Source organism: Papaver somniferum, chromosome 5 (assembly GCF_003573695.1).
Source record: "Papaver somniferum cultivar HN1 chromosome 5, ASM357369v1, whole genome shotgun sequence".
In the NCBI taxonomy this organism is placed as follows: domain Eukaryota; kingdom Viridiplantae; phylum Streptophyta; class Magnoliopsida; order Ranunculales; family Papaveraceae; genus Papaver; species Papaver somniferum.
This window is the reverse complement of record NC_039362.1, coordinates 192258338-192284377: the sequence shown is the minus strand read 5'-3', so window position 1 is coordinate 192284377 and position 26040 is coordinate 192258338. Positions and strand designations below refer to the sequence as shown.

Sequence of the window (26040 nt, the reverse complement as noted above, 5' to 3'; positions counted from 1 at the left end):
CGTAGGGAATAATGTAGGAGTTGTTGCTGAGGATGTTGATCCTACTGTAGGTGTAGATGAGAATGTTGGGATAGATAGTAGGTCTCATGTTGATGCTGGAACCAGCGGAAGCAAGAAAAAGAAACTCTTATTAACTACTCAATAATAACTACAGATAGGGACAGAAGCTGGTAAGATGTCACTGCTCAATAACCAAAGCGTTTCAGAAGAAATGAGAAGGCGGAATGGACAATGGTTTGTTTGAAGGTACTTCTTTCTCTTAAGGACGCTAATAAGTGGGTGCAAACTTTCTTGGGGGTATACCCATTCTTTACAGATAGAATCTTTTATCTTTTATTTATAACCCAGAACAAACTGGCACCCCTGTTAGTAATCTTGCATTTTGATGTGTATAAAAAAAATCCCACAAATTTTTCCACATACCATTTTGAAAACTTATTTTTTCAATAAACGCACACCTATCTCGGCTGGTCATCCCCATTTCCCTAACATGAAAGGTAGTGTTAGCTTGTCCCCTTATGACACAATCTCGGTCCCTATTCGTTTCAGATCCTTTGACTAAGTTATTCATGAGGCTCACTGGTAGATTAGTACGGCAACCTGTTCAAGTAATGTACTAATATGTCGTTGGAGCTTAGCTTGTTAGGCTTCCAACTAGTTAATGTAATACTTTTTATCCAATTTTTAAAATTAAAAAGTCAGTAATTAGTTCGAATATATTATTTTAGATTGACTTTTAGAGGTATAAAAGGATAATTTTTTCAGAAACCAAATGTTTTTACTTCTTTTGAGATTGATTTTTATGTTTCTAGTATGTTTAGGCCTCGAAGGAATTGATATTTCCCCCACGGTTTTGTTTTTTTTGAAAGAGATAATATATTAAAATTAAGCAATATTATAAAGAAGGTCTATGATTTTATTTTTATCGAAAATATTAGAAAGGATTTTTTATTTTTTTCCTGCACTTGTTGCAAATATTTTCCCAACTGTGACAAATTACATTTAAAGGCAAGACCCATACTAAGTAGCCTTGAAATGCCGCTAATGGAGTACTGATTTTCCTTGGAATGCACCAAAATTTCTCACCAAGTAAAATGGTATCCCATTAAGACGACTAGAACCTACAAGATATGGAATATTTCATCCAAAATCATTTAGAATGACATTAACAAAAAGACGACTACTTTGCACAAGTTAGAGGAGGGGTTACTGAATATTCACAAGGAAACACAAAAAAGATCGGATCCTCAACAACATTTTGCACTTTTCACCAGGCTTCATAATCCCTCAGCCAACTTGATAATTTCCTGGGCCCTCTCCGCTCTAGTGGCGAGCTCTAGGGATTGAGCGCGGTTTAGGCTTTCCAGCTCTTGAATCCTAGCATTCGCAATGGCCAGATGCTCTTGGACACCTACACAACCAAAAGGGGAAGTAAAGGATAAGAATGATAGTATAGCGCAACCAAACTGCCTTGCACACAAATCAAAGTTACTGAACTCATCCTTTAAGATTCTATATAAAATTATACAGTACTGTCTACATTTCTTAGTTAGTTTCGAAGGACCTATGCTCCGTACGCAATGATTGGTACTAGTCCTCGCCAAGCCTAATATGAATGTTCTTGATTTTCTTGAAAATGATTTGTTTTTCTGTGGCACTCTTAGAGGTTGCGGCATTGGTAGTATTCTTTGTTATAGTGTTGGCCTTTTCTAGACTGGCCCTATGTGTATAAACAATGGCGTCAGCATTGTCACTAAAATGTCTCTTAAGATCACTTAAGGAATTTACCACACGGGGAATTCAGTACAGACTATCATGAAGGTTGAATTGGGAGTTTGGTTAGATAAGGGTTCGCCTCTAATTGAGTGATTTTGCTCTATAGGCAAAATCAAGGATTGTTCGGACTCGCATTGACTTCATCAACTCACAAAAGAAAAGTGAGCAATCTAGAAACACTTACTACTATTAGTGGCTTCAATTTGTTTAGCGAGCGCAGCGTCTGCCTCCTCACGAGTGACCAATCCCTGCATCCGCGACTTAAGATCGTGAACCTCTGACACCAGCAAATCCTTCTCCCTCTCAAGATCCTTGCATTTGTTATGGTAAAGCAGGTACAAGTCGTACAACTTAGGGCATTGCTCCACAAATTTAGCAACCTGTGATAGGGGAAAAAAAGAACAAGGTAGAGGTTGCGATGCTCAACATAAAAAGAAGCATAAACTCTGGATCACTTACAGATGAGAAGGTAGACTCATGAGCAAATTCCTGAAAGAAAGCCTCTATCTCGGCTAAACCCATGGTCGTGGAACGGAACTCATCCCTGGCTTCAGAATCAAGAACACCCGAGTTCACAAAAGGAGCGTCGACAACATTGGGGATCTCCAGATCTTCAGAATTCTTACTAGAAGACTGGACATCCAATCTATCAGGACGAGACCTTTCCACACTTGTATCCTGCGACAAGGAAGTTCCAATACATGTTTAGGTAACAAACAGGGGATCATATATACTACGTGAAAATGTTATTTTTTACCTCAACATTCTGGTCACCAGGGGCAGGCTTTCGCTTCAGATGAACAAGAGGTGTCGTCCAAGCGGGATCATCACCATCTGTGTCAGTCCCATCAGTATCATCAGGAACAGTTACAGAAGTCTACGCAGAGCAGCAAACAAGCAAAACAGTCACAAGTAGGAAGAATGAGTGGATTACAAAGGGTAACAAAAGGGACGAACCTACCACTTCACCACTAGCAACCATGTTTAGAGTCCATGGCTCGTAAGGAGGATAGAATTTCTCAAAGCTGGTGCGGGGATCTCCAGAAGTTAACCAGCCCATCACCCAAGGACCCTTAATACGCAAGGGAGTGCGGAACCACTGTTCGTCATGATCAAGTCGCACCATACCAAACCGCTTTTTCCTCTTGTACTCAGGAAGGAGCTCGGCTTTACCGGAGAAATCCTGATCCTGGCTATATGGGATGCGGCGAGGGCCGACACACCAAGGAAACCGGTTCCTCCCCATTGTGTTATCAGCCCAAGTCCAGTTGAAGTTGGTAGCCGTGTAATCCTCGCGACGAAACTTAGGAACTTCAGATGTTATCCCAGTGCAGCCCTTACTACGTTTGCGGCATTCCCGTAGAAAGCGAAAGAAATTGCCGTTGTACTGAAAAATGCCCCTCTTATCAGCACGTTGACTCAATACCTCATAATAGAAAGGATTTTCCGGGTAGTACAGAGGTAAACGTAGACCGGCCTCCAACTGACCGACCGCAATCAATAGGTTGTCTTTGTCGCAAGGAAAATTCTTGACAAGTGCGTCAGTCAGCTTATCTTCACCTTCGATGAACTCCACCTCGAATCTTTCATCAAGATGATACCTCTCTTTAATTTCACTAATGGAATACTTCCGGTAACCATCTGATTCCTTGAACGTCTTGGGTGTAACTGAAACTGCAGCAGAAACAAGAGGACTCGGCTTGGGTTTAACAGGAACTGCAGTAGAAACATGAGGAATTGGCTGACCGTCAATTCTAGACACGGAAGATTCTGGAACACCTCCACTTTTATCCCAGTTAGACCTGGAAGGAGAAGAAGAAATACTAGAAGTGAATAAGTTAGAAAGGGGGTGATAGACACATTGACAAATTTTTTCTAACTCCTAATGCACCGGATCGTCCTAGCACTCACAACTACAATAGATCACTAATTATTGTAAATTGAGTTAGAGTCTAACCTATGACGCGAGGTTTAATTGGATCAGGTCATGTTAGCAGACGTGCAAAAAAGAAGAAAAGGTAACACCACGGTACATATGACGCCAAGAGCAAATACTGGTATTTGGAGTACTTAGCCTTGAAATGAAAATCTGATAAACATGGCATACTAATGGGAAAGCTAGTAGTGTGAAACATTACCTTTGAACAGCTAAAGAATTTTCCTTCACTAGCTTCTTTCCGTTTTCGGTTTCCTCGTGTGCAAACTTCATACCAGAATGGCCGGATTCCATGGGCAACAACTCCTGAATCACAAAATCAACAAACACAACAGTAAATTCATTTGTTCATAGTACATCGAGGCTAGCTAATTTATGTCAACAGGCTACCAACCTTAATATAATCTTGTTTCGAAAACGAAGACAATTCTACTTCAACAGTGCAAGCATCATTAACCATGTACCCATTGATAGGGTGGGCAAGTTCATTGAATCGTATAAACTCATCAAACCCCCAATTATTTTCCTTTTTCGTGAAATGGACCATCCGGCCTTCTGATAAGAGTACATACAAACTAAAATTTCAGAACCTATACATACAAGTTATCCATCCATCTGATACTAACACTAGTTACCTTTTTTGAATGTGTTATTGGGTTGATCGCCAACAACAGCCAAACTGCATTTTGTATATCGGGAGTTTGTGCAGTCGACAGCAACCACATAAACCGATACGTAATCATCCACATTGCTTCCCTTACGAAAAGCCACCAATTGCCTAATTAACACAGTATGATATCAAGATTAGTACCATCAAAACAGAAAATGTGCTTAACATAGAAATAGAAAATTAGGGGTTTGGTCACAAAGTTGATTGATATACTACCATTTACAAGGACCTACGGCGAATGTAGGGGAGAAATGATTGTCCTGGTTCAATTCAGAAACATTTTGTATCCTCCAAATGAATTTGGAAGATGAAGGGACAAACGAAGGGAATTCGTTCTTAACTGCATGCCCATTTTGTTCTGCAACACAAACAAACAATGAAGAAATATAACTAAAACACTGAATTGACAAAAGCATCAACATATTTGCACAAGAAAAAGACACTAAATTTTTACCTTCCATTAGTAGAAGAACTTCAATGGGGAAAACTGCAATTCCACACTAGCAACCAAGGCTGTACTGAAACACCACCAATTAACTGGTAATCAGAACAAGAAATTAACAAATGGGATAAAAAGGAATAAATTTGCAAAAAAAAATAAAAAAAATTGTACCTTTGATCCCCACACTTGACTGCAATATCTTGAAGAACCCTAGGTAGCAGAGTTTCTGGATACTGTGGAAAGAATGAAAAACACCACAAAAATGAAAAAGATTTATAATAATCACATTGTAAAAACAACCCAGCATTCAGAAGATGATGAAAAAGGATAAATCTTTTTGTTTTTCCCTCAAACCAGAATTGGGGCAAACTTTTAGTCATAGAACAAATCAAACTGCAACAAAATAAAAAAATCTGCAAAGGAATCTCTTACTCACACTGAAGTTAGAATAGCATGCAACATGAAATTCTAGTTGAAACACCAGAGACAGAACTCTCTAGTCTCTAAAATCAAATGAACTCTGAACTACTTAATCTACTTAATTAATACAGAGACACAGAAGTTGAAAAAATGGTTTGACTGCTTAAAAAGTAGTAATTTTTCGCCTCTGCTAAGTAAGTGTTTGGTTGCACCTTTGAAAGTAATTTTTTTACTTTAAAAATTATTTCTGACTTTCAGGATTATGGGGTGTTTACTTTAAGGTGTTCAACTATAGCGAATTTGCGTACACATCCAGAAATAATTTTTACACATTTAAAATTCAAAAGACAAAAAGTTATTTCGGATGTAAATCGAACACCTTCTAAAAACAAAATAAAAATCGACTGTTTGTCAAACAAAATATTTTTGTTTCGGAAATGATTAATATCCTGAAGATTCTCCGACAACACACAAGGTAGTGGCACCCAAAACCCACCCCTATAATTCTTCTTCTATTTCTGGTATCCCGACGTGCTAAGACAAAGACCTTCTTAGAAGCATATTATAGTGTTCTTGTTTAAGTATTCGAATTTTTAATTTTTTTTATGTTAACTTACTTGATTAGCGAAAGTAATCATGACGAGTAACAGAACTGTGACTCTGTGAGAAGTGACAGAAGAGAAATAGATAGAGAGGACTGACTGCGACTGCAAAATCTATTAACCAAGATTACACACCAAAAAGTCATCATTTCTAAGACTACAAAAAAGTACTAATGACTAGCCTAGATGCAAAGAAACCGTGACATGATCTTCTGCCTCAAGCCTGAAACCAAGTAATATTGAAAGCACTGGAGTAGAAAATGTGGGAATGGCATCATTTTTTTATTTCTAGATCACCGGCCTGACCTTTTAAGCTTTTATATGTATTTGCACTTGGTCAAGAATAACAAGTATATACTGTGTGCATTACCCCTGCACTGCACTTCATACCTGTTGGCAAAACTTCTGCAGAATGCGCATAAACCAGAAGCAAATACATTACCACTATACGATTGCATACAATAAGAAAATTGAGAAAAGTTCCAAAAAATTTCCCGTTAACTTTCTTACACTAACATCACTCATCAATTTACAGGTCATGTCGTCGAGGAAGTGGTTCTAATTTTAAAGCTGCTAGTGATTCTAGTATCCATGTATGCCCAATAACAACAGATTTAGATTGCTTAGCAAGATCTTCTGCTTCTCTGCGCCTTTCCAGAAGAACCGTAAATGACACTTCCTCGTCGAAGTCGTAAACAACCAAAGTCGTTGAAGAGCATTCTCCTTCATCACTACTCTGTGAGAGTAAAGTGTTCTTTGTTAATACTCTAGCTCCGGCATATAAGACTAGTTCTTCAAGGGATTTTTTGTATAAAGGAACAAACTCGCCACTGAAATGGAAGTGTAGGCCATTGAACAGTTTTGGCGCCTGCGCGAAAAATATCAATCTAATAAGCAATAGAGGATGAATAAAAATGCCATATTTTTTAATATGATTCAGATGCGCTACGGTTTTTGTTTGGACCTATGAACCCGTAACTAGAACAAAAAAATATCAGAAATCTCATATGGCCTGAGTAAGAGATTAGTTACCCCTTTACTGGCTCGAAGTCTACCATTCCGTGGCCCATCTCGACATCCATCAATATCAACTTCAACTTCATAAGGCTCTTCATCGACAAGATCCATTGCTTCTGTGCATGCTTTAATCCCTGTATAGCAACACAATGGAATAAAAGAAGTGGAAAACGTAAAATGATGTATGCTTCATTGTTAAACTGGCGTTGTTATTAAGGATAAGAATGTAACTAGGAGAACTTACAATCTATTTTGAGAACCCATTTCCCATCTAAGATGGCCTTTAGATATCTAAAAGTGCGGCGGCAAGCACCCTTCTCATCAGTAGATGCAATCAAATGGGTCACATTTGGTTTCATGTTTTCGGAAATGGTTACACAGGATATTTTAGCAAAGTTGGCCAACAGATGCTGTATAAGAACCATGAAAAGAACATCAAAAGAAGTTTTCAGAATGGCAACCATGGGGAAACTTGGATGGCCATGAAACGCCAAATCGAGTAAATGTGCACCTTCTCTTCTGCTGAAAGGGAAGACCCGCAGAGAACCAGTTTACTACCAGCCGTTGCTTGCCAGCTCTTTCTGTAAATCAACAGATCATATAGTCTCAGTTTTGGAACAAAACAACAACAACAAAAAAAAAAGCCAATTCATCAACTCTTATCAATTTAATTCACTTTTGTTTTCAGAGCATATGCACTCTAATGTCTTTTTTGTAGATAAATTAGTCAAAAAAATATTCAATTTGACAAGCATGAGAGTACCAACTCGAGATAAAGTGATTGAATCTTACTACTAGATCATAAGATCTTAATCTTTGGAATCAAAATCCGATAAGCATGGTCTATTAGTGGAAGCCCATAATACGAAACTATACCTGTGAACTGCTGAAGAATTGTCCATTGCTAGCTTCTTTCTTTTTTTTGTTTTCTCATGTGGAAACTTCGTATCAGAATGGCTGGGACATAAAATTAGATAACCTTCCTGTTACCAGGCAATGCCACATAAAAGAAGTTAGCTTCGCGCCTAGGAAAGGCATAGTCAAGTAGTTTAATTACTTCACACGAGGAAAAAATTGGCGCACAAATCAATGCAAGGATGCATGCTTAATGCTGTAACTTACATTATACCACCGGCAATCAGAAGTCCCAAATGCACAAGGGAAATGATATGTATTCTTGCAGGAGTGTTCAAAGCATCCAAGAGCTGCGCCCTTTAACCCGCAACAACTGCATTTGAGCTTAGAACCCCTGACCACCTCCAGCTCCAAGTTCTGAAGAGTCTCACCAACGTAATACACTTGAGGAGCCCTACATCCCCGCACATGATTTTATAATCCAATAGAACTGATATAAGATGAAATTCAAGAAAAATTAAACAAGAACATCAAAACATACCACATTAAGCATATTTGGTGAACATGTATCACATTTGGTCCAGATACCTTATCCTCTTCAACTTCTTTTCCATTGGAAAAACGCAACATTGATCCAGAATCCTGAATGTGCGCGCCCACGCAGAAACATGGAAAATCAATTCGTAAACAAAAGAGTATTCTTTAGGCATGAATCAGTACTTAAGCAATGTAAAGAGAGATCTCTTCTCAATTGACAAGATAGAGATGAACATTATGGCTGACAAATCCAAAGTGTCCTTTGCTGCTCTACATATATGTATTCATCTCAAGGTCAGGAAAAGAAATAAATATACCTCTGATACTTTAGAGGTTTGACAAAATGCACAGATAAATGCTGAGGCGTTATCCAGACATGAAGTACTAGCTAGTAAGGTAACTGGATCTTTCTCCTCATCGGATTCCATGATTTCATCAGTCCCCCGCTTCTGAATCACAAAATCCACAAATACAACAGTTCATTTATTCTTAAGTTCATAACATATTGAGGCTAGTTTGAATCATAATTATCAGTTTAGGGACAACAAGCTACCAACCTCTTTAGATTCTTGTGTTGAGGTTATACGTAATTCAGCTTCAACAATACAAACATCATTCACAATAAACCCATTGCTTGGATCTTCGAGTTCCTTTAATTGTATGAATTCATCAAAACCCCAATCATTTTCATCGTCAGTGAACTGGATCATCTCGCCTTCTGTATCTTTATACACCAATGCACAAGAGCAACAATTTAGAACCTAGAGTAATTATCCATTTTACTGGTATGATGTACATATATAATGCTTCGTACCTTTTCTCAATGTGTTCTCGTTATTAGTTTGATCTATGATAGCCAAACTGAATTTGGCATATCGCGAATTCTTGCACTCAAGAGCAACCACATAGACCGATAAGTAACCGTTGACATTGCACCCTCTACGAAAAGCCACTAAACACCTAACACAATGATAGATAGCAACTTTTGAGCATTGATTAAACCAGATATTGTAAAATAGATTCAATACTAGTATAGAAAAGGGTTGATTGATATACCATTTATGAGGACCTATAACGAAAATCGGAGAGAAATGATTTTCCTCATCCAGTTTAGACACATTCTCAATCCTCCATTTCAATGTGGAAGTCGAATCCCCGTCGTTGCCGTTAACTGGATTCTGATTTTCTACTGCATGAAACAATGAAAGAAATAACTAAAACAATTGCAAAACCAGCATATTAAGAAAAAGATGAAAAATCAAAAGCAAGTACCATTACCTTCCATTAGAGGCAAAACTGAAGCTTTTTGCCCCAGAGAAATAAATGAAGAATTAATTTCAGAAGGGGTCAAGATTAAGTCTTTGACAACTTTATACCTAATAAAGATACAAATTTGAGCGATTGATTACTCTTTCGTGTGAATTCTGATGACGGGGTTTCATTTTTTAGTGCAGAAAAAAAAAAATTACCTGAAGAAATCCAACTTGAGAAGAGTGAATTGCAACTTGAAAATTAATCAGTCAGAAATGGGAGCCAAAATTGCTGAAAGAAGGATGGATAAACAGTAAAATAGTCGATGAGCGAGAGAGATGAAAGAAGATAGCTTTACTCAGACAAAGCCCTTCTGACAAGGACCCAAAAAGATTTTAACATTTATGACCCTTCAGGACAGGGAGTGGATTTTTTTTTTTTGGCGGGAACTGGTGAATTATCGTATCGGATGGGCGCCAAAAGAATGGGAATAGGAAATGGTGAATTATCGTATCGGATGGCCGGGGTACCGAAGGACTCGCCGTTGTGTTGATTGAGACCGGTTCTGGTTAAGTTTAGCCGGAGGCAACATATTCAGAAGGAGCTGTAATGAAAAATTCTTTATTGACATTCTAAGATCATCATCCCTAATTGTTTTGCAGTATGAGTAGCTCTTCTTGATCAACATTTCCAACTCCTTCATCTCCTTGCACTGTTGATGATCGTACCTCCTCCTCATTTTGTTGAGGCTGACCTTGTTCTGCTTCACAAACCAGTGGTTCATCAACATTTCCATCTCCTTCATCTTGCACCGTTGATCGCATAACAACTTCACAAGGCAGTAGTTCATCTTGTTGTGGTTGCTGCATTCTCATGCCATTCAATATTTGTTTTTCTGCTTCGGAGAATGGTTCAATGAATGTAGGCATAGTTGTGTAAGTGCAATTGCAACGTACCCTAAATGATCCAGTGCTACAATTGTAACTATCAAGACTCTCGAAATCTGTTTGTATAGCATTGGAAATATCCTTGAGGTTCCACCTAGCAAGTCTAGGAAGTCCCTCAGCAATCGGGGTTTTCTGAACCCCGCTCTTTATATGCTCCGCGAATAAGATCTGAAAACACAAAACAATGTGGTCAATTTACCATTTTCAGCAGCTTCTTTTCCATTAAGGATTTCACCACTTCCTGCAGCTTTTTCTTCTTTCCCCGCAATCCTTCTACTAAACCTTCGGCCTTCTCCCGGCCACTTTCCTGTAACTTGTTTTCCATGTTTGATTGTTTCTTCGCCACACTTTATAACTTGTTCTCCATCTTGGGTAGCTTCCTTGCCACTTTTTATAACTTTAGAAACTTTTTACTTTGTAGTCTTTTTGGCACTTTTTGCAGGTTGCTTCTCGGATTCACTATTTTCTGATGACATGCTCTCTTCTATGATCCTTTTATTCTCCTTACCAATTTCTGCAACTTCTTTTCCATTTAGGATTCCACCACTTCCTGCAGCTTTTTCTTCTTCCCCCTTAACCTTCTACTAAACCTTCGGCCTTCTCCCGGCCACTTCTCTGTAACTCCATGTTTGACTGCTTCCTCGCCACTGTCTATAACTTGTTCTCCATCTTGGATAGCTTCCTCGCCACTGTCTATAACTTGTTCTGCATCTTCGGTAGCTTCCTCGCCACTTTCTATAACATGTTCTTCATCTTGGATAGCTTCCTCGCCACTCTCTATAACCTGTTCTTCATCTTGGATAGCTTCCTCGCCACTTTCTATAGCTTTTTCTTCTTCTTCTTTCGGCTTAGCTCTATCAACTGCAGGCCGCTTTCTACAATGAACAAAAAAAAAATTCAAGACATTTCTTAATTACATAAAAATTACTCAAACAATTTACTTCAAATAGCTGTCAATTCCAGTATTCAGTTGAAATTAAGAACACCTGAAATACTTCACGGTCATTGCAACTTTCATAAATTTTATCTATTTATATCACAAGATCTTTATCTTTGGAATGAAAATCTGATAACATGGTATATTAGTGGAAGCCGGTAGTATGAAACTACACCTTTGAGTTGAACAGATGAAGTATCGTCCTCCTCTAGCTCCTTTCTCTTCTTGGTTTTCTCATGTGGAAACTCCATACCAGAATGGTCGGATTCTATTTCTATGAGCTCCACGGGCACCAACTCCTGAATGACAAAATCAACAAATGCAACAGTAAATGAATTTGTTCATAATATATCGAGGATAGCTAATTTATGTCATAATTATTGGTTTGGGAACTACAAGCTACCAACCTCTTTGGAATCTTGTTTCGAAAACGAACACAATTCTACTTCAATAGAGCAAGCATCATTAACAATGTACCCATTGCTAGGATCCGTAAGTTCATTGAACCTTATAAACTCATCAAAACCCCAATCATTTTCCTCTTCCGTATCTATAAGCATACACACCAACTAAAATTTAGAACCTATACATAGATGTTACCATCTGATAATAATAACACAATGTACCTTTCTTGAATGTGTTATTGGCTTCACCAACCACAGACAAACTGAATTTCGCATATCGGGATTCCGTCCACTCGTCAGCAACCACATAGACCAATAAGTAATCATCCACATTGCTTCCCACATCGCCTACCCGATACGTGATCAAGATTAGTATCCATCAAAGCAGAAAATGTACCCAACACATAGTAGTGCAGAAAATTAGGGGTTCTGTCACAAAGTTGATTGATATATACCATTTACAATGACCTACAAAGAGTGTAGGCGAGAAATGATCTTCCTGGTTCATTTGAATTTGGAAGAATGAAGGTAAGTAGTCCTTAATTGCATCCCCATCTAGTACTGCAAAAAAAAAAAAAAAAACTAAAAAAACCTGAATTGACAAAACCATCATATTTGCAAAAGAAAAAGACTAAATCAAAGTAGAGATTACTACCTTCCATTAGAGGCAAAACTAGAACCTCACTGGGGAAAACTGCAATTCCACACTAGATATCACCAAGGCTTACCTGAATACCACCGATTAACTGGTAACCAAGACAACAAATTAGCAAATGAGATAAAAAAAAAACAATTGAATGAACTCTCCAACTACTCAAACTCAATAAAGGGACAAAACATGTCACTACAGAATAACCAAAGGGTATGAGAAATGAGAAGTTGGAGAGATCAAATCAAATCCAGTGCCATAGATGTTTTGAGGGTACCTTGTCAATGTGTACAAAAAGTCACATAATTTAACATTATACACGTAAATATGTATTGCTCTAATGGACAATCTTTGCGTTTTAACTTGTAATGAAAAGGGTTGGAACATTATAATAATATTGGATTGGATAGAAGAAAACAAAAGTAATCATCATCATGAGTTTAGTCTGACTCTGAGAGACTATCTATTAACCAAGATCACACTCCAAAGTCCAAAGTGACATTTTCTTTTTCTTTGATAATAGGGGAAGGGCTAGCCTAGTTAGCCTAGTAGGATTCATTGGAAATATGAGATAGAAATATTAATTAATCTTTATTTAGTTGCCTTCTTTAATCACTATTTTTAGTTATTTTTTTATTCAAGCAGAGTGCAACTAGTCATATTGCTCATATCTCCCTCCAAAGGTGTTTCCAAACTACTACATGGCAGACTTAGCTAAGTGTTGCTAATCTCAAAGATTTTTTTCTGGTGAGAAGTTGGTGAGGTTTATTTATCCAATGCCATGGACAGGGTTTTGAGGGTCCATATTCTCCCATTTTTCAGCTTGCAATGTCCTAAAGAAAAGTAATGACCAGGGGAAGGGCTAGATGCATGCAAAACAAGAATGCCATAACAGTAAAAAATAAAAATACAATGGACCATGGTCAATGGAGAAGTGAACAGCATTTTTTGGAGAACAGATGCCAAATTAATCTTTCTTTGATGAACATATGCTGAGTACAAGTTTGGTCATATCTCACTCTTAGTTCTGGTTGACCTATGACTCATTGAAATCCATTATAATAGACAGGGCTGCACTGGTATATAATCCTAATTTTCAAAAATCAGAACCTGGTAAACAAGGAGATATACAGTGAGATTGCAGTGGCAGCTATTGGTATTATTAACTGGTATAAAGCATCCTCTCTGATTTTCTCATTACCAGAACCCAATGTGACATTTACTGGCTGTGAACCTGTATGCATATTAAATCATTTTAGTAACAGAAGAAGAGGTACCAAGTGAGATCGTCGAATGCACTAAGGATAGTACTGAATTGCTGATAAGCAATAGACATTATGGGATTTGAGGAAGCTAAACTTACAATCATAATTTACCCATCCAATGCGTTGGCGAGCCAGATCATAAATAATAATCTTATCTTTAAGAACAAGGTCTGTTAAGAGAAAAGATAGCAATATTAGATCGTTCTCATCAGAACACCACATACCTTCTACTCGAGAAGCTAAGGAGAAGAATTGGATGAAGCCTTTGCAGCTCAGTGAACTAACCTCCTAAAATTGTAACCCGTTGACCTTGCAAGTCACCTTTTTGAAAGCCAACACACCATTCACCCTGTAACAATAGATTTTCCGCAAATTCAGAAGGTGGCGGAACTCTAAAATTTTCACTAACATGAACAGCCACTATTTGCTATATATCTAAGGTCATGCTGAAACACTCACTTGATGACCAGATGTTTGTACTAGGTAATTTTCGGGCTTTAAAACCATTGTTGCACCCCCCGCAAAATTTAACATAACTGGAGGAAATGCTTCACTGACACTGAACATCACATACATAATGCAAATGGTTAAGGTAGCACCCTTACAAACCAGTAAAAAGGTAAAATAGTAAATATGATTGGAAAAAAGTTCTCAAAAACGAACCTGGTTTGGGCAATAAAACATTGGTTTCCTTTTTTATCTATGAAAGGTTTTACGGACTGTTGAACAACAGCAACAAGCTGTAGCGAGAAAAATATGTTTTATATTGATCAGGAAAGAACAACTTGAATGACATACTAATACTGATAACTTACGGCATTGACAAATGGATCGAACGCTTCTTCAGGTAGGTGTGCCAAAGTTGTTCCAGAATCAACAATGGTTCCTTGACCGTTTGAGAAAACAGCTGGATCAATAGGCACCAGTTGTCCATTGATAGCAATACTTTGCAAATCCAAGTTATAGAGAGACCTGCAGGAATCAAAAGAGGAATCAACCATACTTAACATTACAACATTCTCTAATGCAAAACGTGCACGGATGATGAAATTAAGGGACATGTAAACAGGAATATTTAGTAGGTTAAGAAGACCATTACTTTGATGGAACAAGCGGACTATAAACAATACCCTCTGCCACAACTTCACCAAGAACTAATACACCACCACCCCTGCCGGTTCCATCCAAACAATGTGAGAACACCCTTGGTGTTATCCCTCTCGAAGATAATTGTTGGATGATAGACATATCATGTTGCCCAAAACCAATAATTCCATCAACTGCATTATCTGTATCAGTGAAGTCCCCAGACAGATGGTTACTACACCCAAAAACAACAGGAGCTGAAGAGTTAGACATGAGAGAATTGCCAGTAACTGTGTCAAAACCCAACATGTCTGACAGATAAAACCCTGCTGCCCCACTACCATCTCCATACTGGAATTGGTAACCACAGTGAGAATTTTCAAGACAAACAGCCTCAACAGTATGAACAACGGAGCTGCATACGCTGTCGGTACATGATATTGGAGAAGCTGAAGATGAACTGCCAGGATCAAAGAACTGCAGCTCTATCTGCAAACCAGAAATACACAATATTATTAAGATTCTCAAGATTAAATTGGCATATATAGCAAAGGACATTAGAAAAGGGGAAAAAACAAAATCTCACTCCAAGTCCACTGCTTTTGGGACAACCACTGCATGAATTGCAATTAACCCACAACATATCACTTCCTGTATCAATCTGTACATTGAATTCCTTTGGTGGTGAGCCTAGTTTCACTCTGGTGAAATATAACCTATATGAATCAAACCCAGAAAACCCAGAATTCAAAAATTACAGATAATCAATACCAAATCAATTTAAGCCCAAATAACAATCTTTCCCACAAAAGATCAAGATTTTCCGAGAATTTTCAATGAAAACATGATTCACATTCAACTAATAACAAAACCCCAGAAATAGAAAAAGCTGATTACCCGAAAGTGTGAGGATCAGCAGAACCTTGAACAGAGAAATCAACAACACCAATTGAAGATTGTAAGATTCTAGCATGTCTTGTTCTATCTCTATTCTTTAACTCATTCAATTCAATATTATGATCATTTGGAATAATTCTTTCAAGAGTTAGATAGAGATGATCACTATAAACAAAAGCTACTGGTAATATAATTAATCCTAAAGCAAAGATCAGAAATCCGGCGTGAAGAAACGCCGGCATTTCTTCAATATCTATCAACTACGAAAAAAGAAAAGACTGAAATTTTCGAAGGTTTTTTCAGAGAGGGAGATAGAAGAAACAAGAGGTTTTGAGACTGAAATCTGATTACCTTAATTATTTTGATGATGACAGGCAGCTTCATCGTCTTCCCTCTCAAATTTGGCAAACATCCTTAAGAAAAGTTATTCGATATTTTGGGTTAAAACCCAAGGTTCTGCTCCATTATAATTTCTCTTTTTTTCTTTGAAAGATTGATTCAAACAACTAAAATACAAATAACTTAGCTCAGCTAGGCATGTTTCGAATTTAATACCGATAAACCACCGAGGTTTTAACTAAGCAATTAAAGAAAAAGCTTAGTCATTGTTCCAAATTGGATAATTTTTCACCTTATCTTGCAATAAATTTCCATTAAATCCAGCTAAGAATAGGAAAGCGGTGTTTCTTCTTCGAAAATTAGTTCTAATTTTACTAATTTGATAATTGAAAAAGTACGATGTTTTTTAATTTAGAATTTACCCACTAATCCAGTTGTTTCTTAGCAATTTCCCATGCTACTAGTATAGTTGTGGGCAGCGCAACCATAGAAAGTTTATAGCGTATTTGGATATAAATTTGTTTCTGATTTTTGCTTTTTCAGAAGTCAGTCGAAGTCAGAAGCAAAACTATTTTGCTTCACAAAAAGTTAATTTTTTAATTTCTAGAAATCGTTTAGAAATTTGATAACCAAACTGATTTCTAACTTTTCGACTTCTAAAAGTCGAAAAGCTATTTCTGATGTGCTATTTTTTTTATCATAAAAAGCAAATTCATTACTAGAAAAGAAAGTTACACAGATTTATCCATCTCAAGAATTGAGTGGATGCATCTTGGTGGGTTCTCAGCCCATACTTGGTTACATTTAAATTTCTTGGCATATTTGGCTAAGCCATCACCCGCTTCATTACCTGTCCTAGGAAAGAAAAAACACCTAATACTACTGACAGATTCTACCATCCTACTTGAAAATGCGGGGGTCTAACAAACACACCCAACAATTCGTTTGGCAATCTGAGAGGACTTACTCCAATAATTTTTCTTTCTAGAGAATCAACTACACAGTCAGACTCAATCTAGAGTAAAGTATATCAAAGAGCTTAATATCTCTAACTCTTAATTCAATCCGCAATCAGTAGAAATCTGCGAGCCCGATTGAATATAAGAGGAGTTACTTGAACGGTACCAAAGACCAATATTCAAGTTTCAATCAATGTAAATCAACAACCAAAGGTTGTATATTCTAATTGATTGATCTTAACGCACAACCTGTGATATTTCAATTATATAACAAAATATAATGCGGAAAAGAAATAACACAGACACCAGAATTTTATTAACGAGGAAACCTCAAATGCAGAAAAACCCCGGGACCTCGTCCAGATTGAACACCACACTGTATTAAGCCGCTACAGACTCTGCCTACAACCAATTAACTTCGAAATGGACTGTAGTTGAACCCTAATCAATCTCACACTGATTCAAGATACAATTGCGTTCCTTACGTCTCCGATCCCACCAGGATACTACGCACTTGATTCCCTTAGTTGATCTCACCCACAACCAAGAGTTGCTACGACCCAAAGTCGAATACTTGATAAACAAATTTGTCTCACACAGAAAAGCTTATAGATTGAATAAATTGGTCTCCCACAGAAATACCCAAGAGTTTGTGTTCCGTCTTTTGATAAATCAAGGTGAACAGGGACCAGTTGATAAACCAGACTTATATTCCTGAAGAACAGCCTAGTATTATCAATCACCTCACAATAATCTTAATCGACTGGTGAAACAAGATATTGTGGAATCACAAATGATGAGACAAAGATGTTTGTGATTACTTTTATCTTGCTTATCGGAGAAATTAATCTCGAGTCAATTATTTCAGTTGTACTCAATATGATAGAATTCGGCAAGATCGGAACATGCAACTACAAAGAAAATAATTGAGTTTGGATTCACAATCCCAATGAAGTATTTGAATTCGTTAACCTATAGGGTCTCGATACAAACCTAAGGTTAGAGGAGAATCGACTCTAGTTATGCAACTAGTAACACACGGGAGGTGTGTGGATTAGGTTTCCCAGTTGCTAGAGTTATCCTTTATATAGTTTTCAAATCAGGGGTTGCAATCCAAGTTACCTTGGTAATAAAGCATTCAATAATCACTGTTAGATGAAAAACTTGATTCAACCAAGCTAATATATTTCAACCGTTAGATCGAACTTAGCTTGTTACACATAAATGAAATGTACCCTCATTTAGGTTTATGTAACCGTACCTAAACGTGTACACCATGTTGGTTCACAAATAGTTAACCAAGTTAGCCATATGATTACTCTCATATGAACCTTATTCATCTTAACCATAACTAGTTCAAATGACTCAAATGAAACTAGCTAAATAGTTGTTCAATTGCTATATTCTCATAGAATTATACAAGAACACAATTAAAGCAAAATCGGTTTGATTCACTCGAATCATTCATGAACATTATAGCCACGGTTTGCAAAGATTGCATTCTTTATTATATAAATGTTTATGTTTATATTTAAAACCGATTTTAGAACTTTAACCTTCAAGTATGCAAACGGGTACGCATACTTGAAATACCTGGAGTAAGATTGAGTTGCGCCAGTACGCAAACGGGTACGCATACTTAGGTTCCCGGATTTCTCAAACCAACAGGTACGCAAACGGGTGCGCATACTATGGCTCCCGGACATGGATTACATGTGTGCAAGAGTGCACAACACAACATATCAAATAATGGTTAAGTGTTCTAAACTCTTATTTCAATCATTGAAACTTTCTTAGAGGATGACAATAGCCGTTTTTCACACACTATTAGCATCAAAGCAATTTTCAAGTTATTGAAATAATCATTACGAAACATTCCAAGACCACCAAATGATTGTATCACACAAACCATGTAAGATGTTACTCGGCAATTTTCACCTGATATAAGATGAACTTGGTCAAGCGAAAGCTTGCCAACACATATTTCGAGAAATATGTAAGCGAGTTACACTCAGCTCGAAATCTCAAATGTGTATATAGAAAACTATATTGTAATACGACTTATGTCTCAATATAGGAGATAGAGTAGAAATAGACTTTCCAAGTGATAGATGAGTTTAATTCTCCACATACCTTTTGTCGATGGTTCCACAAGCTCCCCTTAGTAGTTCTTCGTTTTCAAATGATAACGCCGTGAAGACTAAGCTCAACTACACAATCTATGTCCTAGTCCGAGACATCTATAAATAGTCTAGAAATGAAGACTTGTAGTTTTGATCACTAACATTGACAAACATGCTTGAGATAGCAACTCATGCGAGTTCGACTGAGCAGTGCTCTAACAATCTCCCCTCTTTGTCAATTTTAGTGATAAAACTATCAATACATATGGATTACAAAATAAATAAAAATTTGTAGCTTCTCATCCAAATGCTTGATCTCCTTGGCATCTTCAACACGGATCGAAAACTTCGTCACTTCCAAGTACTCCATGATTCTAAACGTGTTCAACTCAGCATCATAGTTGTTGAAGATCCACAGCGATAACAATGAGAAAACAAATGCTCTCAATCATTGTTATACAATGTTATAGTATTTTTACACAACATCAAAGTTCAATTGTGTCACAACTTTGACAACAATACTATGGTGATAGGTATCACTCCCCCTTAGTCAATACTTCATCTCAACATGAAAACCACTCCCCCTTACATAATGATCCGTAAACCATATATATTTGTAGTATGAACTACACAATAATTATCCCCCTTTTTGTCAATATAAATTGGCAAAGGTACGAAAACCAGTGGGATCCTCAAGAAATTTTCATAGAGATACTTCATGACCAAAAGAGAATAGCATATCAACTAATTTAGATGCGATCATAAATCCGAAGCTAAATGCATTCATCAAGGAGTTTATAAAGATACAAGATAACCCCTAAAATATTCCACAGCCGCACTCCCCACAAAGATTTGGAAATTAAGCACAAGTCCAAAAAGAAATCTCCCCCGTAAAATGTCATTCCCGAAAGAACAACAAAGGCGACCTTGCTTTTACAAGAAAAGAAGGATTTCTTTGGACAAAACCAAATCACATGAAAACATGAATCTGTATCCAAAATTCTCAATTGAATCAACCACAAAAATGATCAACTCAATTGGTCATGCTCGACATAAGAGAACTTACAGAGCAACACAGTATGTGCACAAAAATGTGGATCCGAGATTGACCAATACTGCGGAATACACAAGAATTCATTATATTTTCCATCACTATTTGCACAATGACATACAATAGACATAATCCTTGTAAACAAAAGTTTTATCCTTTCTTCCATCAAATAATGACATAAAAGGATTTAGCTTTTGTAAATAAAAAGTTCATTCTATATTTTATCAATACTTTCATACCGACATAATAGAGATTGAAAAAGCGGGGGTCTAACAACACCACCCAATATTTCGCTTAGCAATCTATATGGACTAACTCCGAAATACTTTCTAGAGAATCAACTAAACAGTCAGACTCAATCTAGGTAAAAGTATCTCAAGGATTTAATATCTCTCTCTTGTTTTGATTTACTCAAGCTAATAGAAATCAGCGAGTCTTTAATCAAACACAAGGAATAACTTGGATGGTACCAAAGACCAATATCCAAGGATCAATCAATGAAAATCAATAACCAAAGGTTGGATTATTCTAATGATGATCTAAATGCACAACCTGTATTATTTCAATTATAAAGATAAAACAATATAATGCGGAAATAGAAATAACACAGACACCAGGAATTTTGTTAACGAGGAAACCGCAAATGCAGAAAAAACCCGGGACCTAGTCCACATTGAACACACACTGTATTAAGCCGCTAAAGACATTAGCCTACTCAAAGATAACTTCGGACTGGACTGTAGTTGAACCCCAATCAGTCTCCCACTGATCCAAGGTACAGTTGTACTCCCTACGCCTCTGATCCCAGCAGGATACTGCGCACTTGATTACCTTAGATGATCTCACCCACAACTAAGAGTTGCTACGACCCAAAATCGCAGGCTTTGACAATAAAAAAATATATCTCACACAGACAAGTTTATAAGAGGATCAATCTGTCTCCCCCAGATAAACCATAAAAGGTTTTGTTTCATCTTATGATAATAATCAAGGTGAACATGAACCAATTGATAATCCGGTCTTATATTCCCTAAGAACAGCCTAGAGTTATAAATCACCTCACAACAATCTTAATCGTATGGTAGCGAAACAAGATGTTGCGGAGTCTCAAACAATGAGACGAAGATGTTTGTGATTACTTTTTTATATCTTGCCTATCGGAGATATCAATCTCAAGCCAATCAATCTAATTGTACTCGTACGATAGAAGATGCGAGATCATATCACACAACTACGATAAAAGTAGTATCGGTTTGGCTTCACAATCCTAATGAAGTCTTTAAGTCGTTAACCTGGTTTCAGAAGAAGAAAACCAAAGGTTAAAGGAGAACCGACTCTAGCACGCAAACTAGTATCACAAGTAAGGTGTGGGGATTAGTTTTGCACGGATACTAGAGTTCCCCTTATATAGTCTTTCAAATCTGGGTTTGCAATTAAGTTACCTTGGTAACAAAGCAATCAATATCCACCGTTAGATGAAAACCTGATTTAGATTCAAGCTAATATTTCTCAACCGTTAGATCGAAAACTTAGCTTGTTATACACACTCGACAATGCACGCTTCTAGGTTTGTTACCGTACCCAAACGTATGCACTTGTTGGTTCAACAATAGTTAACCAAATGGTTAGCCATATGAGCATTCCGTATCAACCATGTTCTTCTTCACCATAACTATAGTTTAGGTGACTTCAAATGAACTAATTAGAGAGTTGTTCAATTGCAAGGAAATCTCATGTACTACACAAGACACAATTGAAGCAAATATGATTTGATTCACTTGAATCGGTTCATGAACTTTTATAGACACGGTTTGCAAACTGCATTCCTTAATATTTTTAAGTTTAAGTTCAGAAATAATCTTCAGATATGTAACCTTCTCTAGTTCGCAGACTAGGTTCGCGGGCTTAAGTTACCGGGTAGAGTTTACAAACTCCAGCATAAATTCTCGGGTATGAGAACTTCGCCAGTTCGCGGACTTAGTTTCAGGAAAGTATTTTGTCAACTCCAGCAGAAATTCTCGGGTTCGCGAACTTCGGCAGTTCGCGGACTTGGCACACACCATTCTTTCGGTTCTCTTGATCAACAAAGTTCGCAAACTTTGGTTCAAGGAATATGACTTATACATAAATGTGTTTCCACAACAATGCTTATGTCCACCATCGGTTATGTAATCTAAACTCTTATTTCAATCATTGAAACATTCTTAGAGGACGTTATATAGTTGTTACATCATTTCTCGTCAAAGCAATTTTCAAGATGATTGAAACATATCATGACTTTCGTCACATGGTAAAGATAAACTTGGTTAAAGTGAAAAGCTTACCAACTCATATTTCGAGATATAGATAGGCGAGGTATACTCGGCTCGAAATACCAAATGTGTATAATCAAAGTCTATATATATAGCATACGACTTCTTGTCTCAAAGAGTAGGAGATAGAGTAGATAGACTTTTGAGTGATAGATAACTTCAAGTCTTCACATACCTTTTTGTCGAGAAGTTCCACCGGTTCCTTGAGTAGTTCTTCTACTTGTATAATGAATCGCCATGAAGTCCTTGAGCTCAACTACACTTTCTATCCTAGTCCGAGACTTAGCTATAATAGACTAGAAAACAAGACTTATAGTTTTGATCACTAACATTGACAAACATGCTTGAGATAGCAATGCATGCGAGTTCTACCGAGCAATGCTATAACAATCTCCCCCTTTGTCAATTTTAGTGACAAAACTATCAATACATATGGAATACAAAAAAGATAAAGAAACTTTAGTAGATCATATTCCACATGTCTAATCTTCAACATTCCTCGAAATCTTTGTCACTTCCAAGTACTCCAATGATCCCAAAGGTTGTAAGTTTAGCATCACCACTGTTGAAGATCTGTAGCTACAACAATGAGAAAACATAGTTCTCGATCATTATTATATAGTGTCAGAGTATTATTACACAGCGCAAAGTTCAATTGTATCATAACTTCAACAATAATACTATGGTGATATGTATCACTCCCCATTAGTCAATACTCCATCTCACATGGAAACCACTCCCCCTTACACAATGATCCGAAAACCATATGTATTTGTAGTGTGAACTACATATTAATTCTCCCCCTTTTTGTCAATAAAATTGTCAAAGGTACAAGAACGGGATCATAATGAAATTTCCGAGAGAGACATTTCATGACTAAAAGAAAAATACATACCAACTAATTTAGATGCAATCATAAATCCGACGCTAAATGCATTCATCAAATAGTTTAAAGATACAAGATAACCCCTCTAAAATAAAACAACCGCACACCCCTCAAGATATGATCATTAAGCACAAGTCCAAAAGAACTCTCCCCCATTTGATGTCATTCCCGAAGGAACAACAAGAGCGACCTTAATTTCGAAAGAAAAGAAGGATTTTTATTGGACACAAAAAAACCATGAGAATGATTTCTTATATCCAAAAACTCAATCCAATTAATCACAAGTAAACCCATGAATAATTTAATCGGAATACACAATCAAATTAAACATAAAAAATGATCAATTCAATTGATTATGCTCAACATAAGAGAACTTATGGAAACAAGAAAATACTCAACTAGATTAATTACAAGAGAACCCATAATTAATCTAATTGGAATACACAACCAAACTAATTACAAAAGTAATCAATTTAATTGTATTTGTTTTGCTCGACATAAGAAAACTTACGGAGAAATAACTAAATAACCAAACAAGATGATTAATATAGTTCAATATGCTCGACATAACATATCTCACGGGACAACAACTAAGCTAAAAAATCAACTTGGTTGCATAGTGATCAACATAAGATACATTACGGAACCTCACAGTAATACATAAAATATGGATCAGGGATGATCAATACTGCGGAATACACAAGGATTCATTCTATCTTACAGCACTATTTGCATAACGACAATCAATAGACATAATCCTTGTTCACAAAAGATTTTAACCTATCTTCCATCAACAATTGACATAATAAGCTTAACTTTTGTATTTGTCAAAAGTCCATTCACTCTTTTATCAATACATAAATACCGACAACGAATGAATTTACTTTTGACAAAGTATGGGACAAACATAGTTCACAGATGCAAACATACATCCCATAACAAATTGCAATATAAAAAATCATAAAGATTAATACTGCAAAAATCATCTCCCAAACAACTTTAGAATTTAACAAATAAATCTGAAAACATGAAGATGGAAACTTTGGACATAGCTACGTGTAATCACAATAATTGTTATTCCAAACTCTAGTAATACTTCTCAAAAGTAAGAATAAATTCTCATAAGAAGTTTCCTAGACATCAAGACAAACTCGTAACGCACATACAAGATGATTTGTCCTTAGAGGGTAGAATCAATCTTTTTCGCCCGGATTTATACCAAGAATAGCTACCAAAGGCGTATAAAAATATTTTCTTAACAAATAAGAACATACAAAGTCAATAGCGACCATGCATCATAGTTCACATAAGATGATGGTGAATATTCAAGAATTCCATAGCACTGCGTACTACTTTCCATTATTGAACTTCGTTCTTTGTGATTCACCAACAACATTCTTATAAAAGCTACAAATTAGCTTAGAAGAGTAGTACTCCAAGAATCCAAGTTCCCAAGTTCAAGAGAAGTGGAACAAGTGCAACGAAACGGAGCTAAAACAAGAGATAGGACAAATACCAATCTTAACTCATCCAAATTCAAGTTTTCTCATTTTCATTTTGAAGAGGATTCAAAGAGGAAGAGAGTGCAAAAATAATGAGGACAATCCGAGTTCGGACGAAGAAGTTACGGCCAAAATAAGTTTACCGAATATCGACGTCAAGTATGCATACGGGTTTGCAAACGAATTTTCGTATTCTGGAGCAGTATGCAGACGGGGTTTGCGAACTTAAACCCCTGTATTTTGGTTTTAAATGATGTTATGCATACTTGGTATGTGTACCATGAAGTCCAAACATCCCGAACTAATGTTTTCAAACCTAAACATTTAAGAACCTTAAACACAGATCAAGTTAGGTAGAAATGAACGATAATCAAGGTACATGGATTATTATAAGTACTCAAACAAGTAATAGAAACATAAAACTTGCTAAATTTTATAGACATACCTTTTATAAGAGTCCATTTTAATTCTACAGCCTTACCGAATATAATCTGTGCGCCCCAGTTGTTGTGCTTCCGTCACCGTATATATAGCAGCGCATTTCTTGGTGAGGATGTGCACTTTCAACACAAACAAGTTGTGTTGAGGTGAACAATGTCTTGCTCACCATGGTACCAAGAAAGACTTTCTTTCCAACAACTCCTAAATCTTGTAGTATTGAGAAACACCCAAGGAACTGTTTTTATAAGTCTATCAAAGAACTTCAAGAGAACCCAAAAAGATTTTTGTTTCTGATTTCTTGTTTTCCAACTTATAAAAACAGTTTCTGCAGATAGTTTTTAGTATTGCGAAGGGAAATTTTTTGATAAAAAGAGACGTCCTAGATTCTTCATAAAAGAAGACAATACTACTATCTTGATAGGAAGTATCAGGAATTGAGCAACGAATCAATTCATGCTTTGAGGTGATACACTCAGATGACTGAGATTTAAAATCCTCCTGTAATTCGTTTAGTTTATCACAACTAATTGGATTATGCATAGGAGGAGCATTACTCTCACTAATTAGTAAATCAATATCAACCTCAACATAAATATTATTCATCATAACTTGATTAAGCCTGTCAAGAGATTCTTGCTCTTTCTAGAGGTATAACTCACTCAAGAGATAAGCTCTGAAGCTTCTTTTCAAGCCCTGAAAACACTTCAAGGGATTTTAAACCTGGTGGAGGTAGATA

General features: G+C 36.7%; 2 protein-coding genes across 4 annotated transcripts; both read right to left on the bottom strand.

The window, feature by feature from the left end:
• Positions 1–956: 956 nt before the first annotated feature.
• On the bottom strand, positions 957–4028 carry LOC113278387. Its single transcript, XM_026527240.1, has 6 exons — positions 3915–4028; positions 2738–3578; positions 2534–2653; positions 2236–2454; positions 1961–2156; positions 957–1411 (listed from the first exon to the last, which is right to left on the bottom strand). The coding sequence occupies exons 1-6, from the start codon at positions 4004–4006 to the stop codon at positions 1278–1280; spliced, it is 1602 nt and encodes a 533-aa protein (XP_026383025.1). The 5' UTR covers positions 4007–4028; the 3' UTR covers positions 957–1277.
• A 2211-nt stretch (positions 4029–6239) lies between these two features.
• On the bottom strand, positions 6240–15933 carry LOC113284113 (aspartic proteinase-like protein 2). 3 transcript variants are annotated; one of them, XM_026533526.1, is made up of 18 exons: positions 12450–13550; positions 12250–12355; positions 12017–12142; positions 11798–11940; positions 11566–11689; positions 9725–11328; positions 9534–9631; positions 9312–9444; positions 9070–9215; positions 8813–8979; positions 8573–8704; positions 8260–8360; positions 7986–8172; positions 7740–7846; positions 7375–7444; positions 7108–7273; positions 6879–6997; positions 6240–6714 (listed from the first exon to the last, which is right to left on the bottom strand). In XM_026533526.1, exons 7-18 carry the CDS (start codon positions 9538–9540, stop codon positions 6376–6378), a joined length of 1674 nt encoding a protein of 557 aa, XP_026389311.1. In that variant the 5' UTR covers positions 9541–9631; positions 9725–11328; positions 11566–11689; positions 11798–11940; positions 12017–12142; positions 12250–12355; positions 12450–13550; the 3' UTR covers positions 6240–6375. The 3 variants fall into 3 exon arrangements, with proteins under 3 accessions (XP_026389311.1, XP_026389312.1, XP_026389313.1); XM_026533527.1 differs by having other exon boundaries at positions 9312–9441; XM_026533528.1 differs by lacking the exons at positions 6240–6714; positions 6879–6997; positions 7108–7273; ... (6 more) ...; positions 9070–9215; positions 9312–9444 and adding exons at positions 13575–13677; positions 13807–13878; positions 13994–14057; ... (4 more) ...; positions 15381–15510; positions 15692–15933 and having other exon boundaries at positions 12450–12540.
• Between the last annotated feature and the right edge of the window lie 10107 nt (positions 15934–26040).